At 41.7% G+C, this 6,818-nt stretch overlaps 1 protein-coding gene and 1 non-coding gene across 2 annotated transcripts; one reads left to right on the top strand and one right to left on the bottom strand.

Moving 5' to 3' along the window:
• Positions 1-3,359: 3,359 nt before the first annotated feature.
• LOC123125966 (uncharacterized) lies at positions 3,360-6,162 on the top strand. Its single transcript, XM_044546398.1, has 2 exons — positions 3,360-3,441; positions 4,295-6,162. Exon 2 carries the CDS (start codon positions 4,304-4,306, stop codon positions 4,934-4,936), a length of 633 nt encoding a protein of 210 aa, XP_044402333.1. The 5' UTR covers positions 3,360-3,441; positions 4,295-4,303; the 3' UTR covers positions 4,937-6,162.
• Positions 6,163-6,465: 303 nt separating this feature from the next.
• Positions 6,466-6,538, bottom strand: TRNAE-CUC (transfer RNA glutamic acid (anticodon CUC)). Its single transcript has one exon. It is a non-coding gene; the product is annotated as a tRNA-Glu (tRNA).
• Positions 6,539-6,818: the final 280 nt, after the last annotated feature.

The following is a 6,818-nucleotide window of genomic DNA, read 5'->3' on the forward strand; positions in this document are numbered from 1 at the left end:
TTTGTGGTTGTTTAATGTAAATGCTGGTAATTAATTAAATTTAGACTAAAATACATTCGATGTTCGCTTGAGGTAGCAAGAACGTGTGGCATTAGTCGTTACTAGAAGGGCTGGGCGCGCTTTGCCGCGCCATTGAATTAGTTGGGATTCATAAATTTCTTTACTCACTCTATTTCAAAATATATGGTGTATTACTTTTTTGAAAACTCAAACCTCTTTAAATTTGAGCAAATCTGTAGAGAAATATATTAAAATTCATAATATCAAAGCGGTGTTATTAGATTCATCATGAAATGAATTTCATATTTTTTGTTTAATATTGTGGATGTCGATATTTTTGGCTCTGAACTTGGTTAAAGTTAAAGAAATTTGACTTTCCAAAAAACTAATAACCCTTATATTTTGAAATTGATGGAGTATTTAGTTTGGCTGGCGGGGGAGATGATGGAGTGTGTTTTATGTTTATTTATAATGCGGTTATTTGGTGGGCCTTTCGCGGTGTGTTCTGTGTTATCCACTAATCAACCCATATTTATGTGGGGATATTTTTTTCATCGGTGGTTGCATGTACTATATTCGTGCTATAGTATCACATGGTGGCGCTTTTTTCTAGGTGATTGCAGTCTACGAGGGGTTGATACGTTTTTATAGGATGGTTGGTACTGATTGATTTGAAAAATCATTGGCCTGGTCGAAATCGTTACCCAAATCCAAAATTCAATACCTCAATATCGAATGAACGAGCTTGAAAATTAGGGAACACAAAGAATTAAAATAAATAAATGAGAGAGCTCCGGGAGAATTTGTTGACCCAGTGAAAATCGAGTGACCCAATTCTAAATTGAAGCCTCAATTAATTGTGAAGATTTAAAAATTAAGAAGCATAGTGTATTGTATAAAAAATAAAATGAGAGAGTTTTGAGAAATTATTGACCCGGTCAAAATTGGGTAACCAAATCCCAATTGGAGACCTCAATTGATTGTGAGGCCTCCAATCTTAGGGAGCTTAGTGATATAGTATATTTAACTGACCGATTAACATGATCAAAGGAATAAGATGTATAGTTGGCACCTTAGTCTTGATGTCGCTCAACACTGCCCCAATGGGCGATCGGTTCTCAGCTTTTGAGACTTGAGGTTTATTAGGATGAGAATCGAGCAATCGTAGCAAAGCACAGCCGAGCACAGGAAAAAAATGCCCACAAGAAAAAACAAACCTTAAACGCCTGTTACCTTTTCCCTTTTTTTGTTATTTTTTTGTTTGAGATAGCTTACCAGGTTGGCCACTTGGAGCCGTTGTCGGTTGCTAAATCACTCAAAACCCCACAAAAGTGTAGTACTCCCTCCTAATATTCATCTTAAGCAAGTGGAGATGATTCCCCCGTTCATCATCCATTGTTTTAGGTAAATGTTAAAATGTTTAAAATATGATGTCAGTTTTTTAGGGTTTGCCAGCGGGCATCCAGATATGCCATAATGAAAACAGATAAATTTGTCATGTTATTGTGTAAGATTTGTCATGTTCTAAAGTAAAAATGGTCATACCGTAAAGAAAGAAGTGAAAATGGCCATATTGATGTAAAAAGTTGTCAGAAAAATAGCCATGCTGCGGCGAGCAATTGCCATGTGCTCGATCGGGGTTGGGATTCTTGTTATAAGAGTAGTACTGGTATTCAACATATATCCTTTGTTAAGAAAATTAGAAGTTATGTCGTAAAGAATGAACTTGTAATTTCTTATACCCTTCTCGTGAAAAAAAAAGAATTTCTTATACCCACAAGCTACACTGTGATGCCACTATTTATACCATTCTTTTAACAAGACTCCTCTGCAAGTTGCACCGCAACTCTCGGGTGGGATCGTGCTAACGACCGTGGGTGCTTTGATCAGAAGCAAGGCAAGAACCTTCTGGTTTTGCACCAAAAGAACCAAACCCAGCCCCAACCCAACTGGAAAGGCCAAACGCTTCCCGTTTCTCTCCACCGCATGCAAACTATGGTGTTGGTGGATCCACACTTCTAGATTGTTGGCACCCACTTGGTGACTGCCCACGCTGCTTGCTTCCTACCTCGACTTGCCAAAGCCTCTACGGTCATCACCCTCTCCGCGTTGCACATTGGCAACCTCCTCCTTGGCCACCTAATTTTCTTATTTAATAAGTCTTAACTATTGTCAAAAGAACCAATTCAACAATAGAGAAAAAAAATGTAGAAATAATTTTTCTTATTTTAAAAGTAATATTCATCTCATATTTTAAAACTTTTACCCACGTATGGAAAAAATATTCATATTTTTTTAAAGTTCATACATTTCAAAATAGTTGTTCATGTGTGTTAGAATATATGTCCATGGTCTTAAAAAGTTTTTTTGCATTTTCCGCATAAAAACAAAACAAACAAAAAAAGCAAAACACAGAAAAAATGATAGAAAGAATCAGAAAATCCTCCTGATCTTATTGGCTCGGCCACACAACTGGGAGTTGGGACATAAGCATAGCTCCACGTTGTGACATGAGGGGCAAATAGGATACCCGGGGAAAATTGGGTGATTCCTATCTAACGCTCAACTTGTCAAAATGTCGACAAAGGCATAGCCCCCCTTACTTGTCACTGTGAGCGGCAAATAAGACTCCTGGGGAAATTTGGATGATCCCTATCTGATGCTCGACTCATAAAAAATGTCGACGCATGGAGTGCTCCCGTCATGGACATCCCATTTTAGGTTCCATCCATTTTTTTTTCTTCTTTTCCTTCCATGTTCTTCAATTAACCTATTTCCCTTTTCAGCCTTTTCTTGATTTATGGTTATGTTTTCCCTTTTAAACTTTTTTTCATAAATGTATGGACATATATTCATACATGCTTTCGCAAAAAAAAAATCATACATGCACGAACTTTGTAACACATGAATATAATTTTTGTATATATAAATATTTCTTGACAATTTTATTTCACATGTATGGACTATATGTGTATGTACATGGACCTTTAATTTATTTTCCGCAAACCTATTTCCTTTAATACATTTTCTTTCTACCCCGCAAAATAATGCTTCTTTCAAAAATATTTTTATAAAATAGAGGAAGTCAATGGGGCGTGTCATGGCTGGTCCATCCAAAGGTTCTTCAGTCGTTGCTCGACTAAAACAGCAGGTCTCGGAAATGCGAAGATGATTCCCCTAAAAAAAGGAATATGTGTCACAACATATGGCTTGTTTGACTTGGGCCTTTTGTTGAAACCAAAGCTCATCTGGGCTTTTGCGCTCAGGCCACACAACACGGGGCTGCTGTTAACCGACCCGAACACGTCGGGCCTTTTGTATTAACAGCGTCACGTTGAGACTCCCCTGTTGATCGCCCGCCCCCTTTCTCTCGTCCTCTCCCCGGACACTGACGCACACTGGCGCAAACGCGGCGGCGGCGGCGGCGGCGACAGCGGCCAGGTATCTCTCTTACTCCTAGGCAGGTCTCTCCACTTCGAAGCTAGACTATTATCTCGAGGGGCTGATCGATTGTACGTCATGGGTGATGGCTGCTCTGAGTCTTAGTTCGTCTTAGTTCTCTGTCTGCTCACCTGCCCCCGCCATAAGCTATCTGCTCCTGGCCCAGCGGAATCAATATTTAGCTTCTTATCTGAGATCCCGTGGTTGGGCGTTGTTTCGTAGTGTGTTTATTTTGACCGTAGTAGACTAATGGAGTCTCAAACAGTTTGGGATATTTCCTGGAGATCTAACCCTAGCGGCGATGAACAGTGCGTGCGGCGCCACTATTACTGGCAGCGTAGGCTAACGAACCGTCGATCATTTGTTCGTGTGGTCGATTAATATTTCATTCAAGTTTCGCTTCAGGGACTATGTTGGTTTCAAGTTGGTTACAAACTCTTTTCTAGTAAAAATAATGTTCCTCCCTCTGTTTACAGAGGGAAAACAGAGGGGAGTGCTATGTAATGTAATGCCAGCTCAGTTAGTTTGATATTTTTGGTAAAAAATTATCCCTAATGCCGCTGAACAATGTGGGACGTGTTTTTACCCTGTAGCTTCATGAATCACTCGCCGTCACATCTACCAAAATAACCATGGTTCGTCGAATTTTTCAAGCCTGCCTTACTATTATGCTGGATAATGGTGAAAATTGGACTTACAGTCTTTCCGTGGGGATTGCTCTGAATGTATTGCTTCGATATTTCTGTCAGATCCTTTTGTTAAGTTCATCCTACAAAAGTTATGACATAATTTTCCCTGGGCAATTGTTTAAGTCATGAGATAAACACACATGGTGCCTTGCTTTTCTTTGCAGGGAAGACAAATGGAGGACGACTATGCAGCACCGCATCTTCCAACGGACATCATGTACAAGATACCAACACACATCTCTGATCCAGCCTCCCTTGCCCGCCTCGCTTCATCCTGCAAGTTCTGGCGCGATCTCATCAAGGACCCGACCTTCCTTGATCGCCTTAGGAGGCAGCACCGTGACCACGGCTTCACCCCATCCCTCCTTCTCGGCTTCTTCCTCCAGGAAAAGAAAAGGTCTTCCCCAGACCTCTGGAAGTATCACATCGACAAAACCTGTTGTTTGGCACCAAGCTTCGTGCCGATTTCTGAATTGTCACGATTTGTTGGCAGCAAATCTGCTCGCAATGCTATCGAGCCACTATCCCTTGAGACCTTCATTCCAGGTCTTGGAGCAAGCCTCAACTTCTATAAGCCCTTTGCATCCCAGGACAATTTCCTGGTTCTTTGCCGCCAATTAAAAGTCGACAATGGTCAGGACATGAAGGATGTGCTATGTGTCCGCAATCCTCTCACTGGTGAAACCTTTGAGATTCCTCGCCACAGATATGTACCTCCTAACCATTATGTCTTGTTTGTCACCAATGATGCGACAGTTATGGACGCGTGTCCCAGTCCTTCCAACTCACTGCCATTTTTTGTATAAAAAAGGCAAAGCGTTTCGTCTGTGTGTGCTACAGCTCGAAGACTGAAACATGGACAAGGGCCGAAGGAGAACCTGAGCTAATGCCTGGCCATTACTTGGTGTCATCCTCAGCCACTGCTTCTGGCAGTGTCATCCATTGGCTCTGTGGTACTTTGGAACAAATGTCGCTCACCCATGTTGCCACATTGCATATTGAAAATATGGGGCTGTCATACCTGGAGCTCCCACCCGAAGCAAAGCACATCAAGATACCAGTGCTGGCGAATTCAGCAGATGGGGGGATTCTGCTGCTCTTCATGCAAGGCCTTGAGATGTCACTCTGGAAACACACCAGTGCGCTTGGCAGTGACAGCAGCAGCAGCTGGGTGCTTTCTGAAAGGATTGACATGAGTAGTTCCTTGCCTCAGCGGGTGGCTACGCTGGGTAGCCGGGCAAAGGTCAGGTTGGAGATGTTTGGAGGCAAGAGCGGGGTGGTGGTGGTCAGGGTTGTTGGAGAAGGCCTCTTTCTGTTCAGCCTCAGTGATGGGTCGATGAGGGAGATTGACAGTGCGCATGTGACCAAGGATTACTTCCTCTGCCCATATGAAATTGACTGGCTGTCCTGCCTCGCAATCACAAACCTCGTCGTGGATGGCTCGTTGTCGCAGGACGTAGAAAGGAAAAAGGCTCAAGATAGATGGAGGACATTAATGAGAATGAATTTGGTGACGAACGGAGCATCTTAATGGCTACAAATTAAAGAGCGTCAACCTGGGTTTTTGGTGGGTCGGCAACCATGAATTCTAATATCGTTGACCATGCTTCCTATCGTATGATTATCCTAGATGGCCATGAGTGTGTGTTACTTCAGTCTAATGGCATGCATTGTGAAACTTTTCGCTCTTGTGTCCTAATGAAACCCAAGACTTCATAAGCTGTTTAATATTATTATGAGGTAAGTAAGCCCTGTTTAACCTATGTTCTTTGCATCTGAGCTGGTTTACCATTCTGCTGAAGGGATGTGCAACTGACGCCTTGGTAGCATTTGTTGTCTGATCTTTTCCACACATCTCTCGGACCAGCGGAGCTTTTGCTCAAGACACCAGTCCATTGTAATTATTTTGCCTGTACAATGCCAAAAAAACATTGAGAATCACAGCATGCTATCGTACAGTTGGGTTAGTCAAAGGTTCAGGCTTCTGTTGGGTTAGTGAAAGAAACATGTACAGTTGGTCAGCTTGTTTCAAGTCTTCATCATTCCCTAAATAAAAGAGAGAATTCTTCATCATGCTTGCAAGTAGTCAGAAATGTATTTAACACAAAACTGTAACTGTTTATAAGGAAAATCAGGCAGAGAACTTTACACAAAGTCATAGTTTCGGGGAAGTATGTGAATGAATCATTTTTTAAATGAGACAAACGATAAAAAAAATTCCGTCGCCAGGACTTGAACCCGGGTCAAAATCAGGCAGAGAACTTTACACAAAGTCATAGTTTCGGGGAAGTATGTGAATGAATCATTTTTTAAATGAGACAAACGATAAAAAAAATTCCGTCGCCGGGACTTGAACCCGGGTCTCTCGGGTGAGAGCCGAGTATCCTAACCACCTAGACTACGACGGATTTCCTATGCTTTGGCTGATTTTTGGTTTTATATTAGGTACGACTTTATGACTAAGCGAAAAAATTGTGGCTACGCCCTTTCCATATGTTCTGAGTTCAGAGAAACTTATGGCTTCGTCGCTAGTTACCTTAATCACTTGTCAGTGTAGATATGTCCCTCAGGATCAAATTTCTAGCCGAGGTTTCTCAAGGGAAAACCCGTAGATAAAAAATTGATCTGTTAGGGACATGGAGCATGTGATCCCGTATGAACAGTAAAATCAAAAAAAATAGTTAAAAA

This window comes from Triticum aestivum, chromosome 5D (assembly GCF_018294505.1).
Source record: "Triticum aestivum cultivar Chinese Spring chromosome 5D, IWGSC CS RefSeq v2.1, whole genome shotgun sequence".
Taxonomy (NCBI): Eukaryota; Viridiplantae; Streptophyta; class Magnoliopsida; order Poales; family Poaceae; genus Triticum; species Triticum aestivum.

Coding starts and splice junctions, on each gene's coding strand:
- LOC123125966 (XM_044546398.1), top strand. CDS start 4,304: ATGGAGGACGACTATGCAGCACCGCATCTTCCAACGGACATCATGTAC.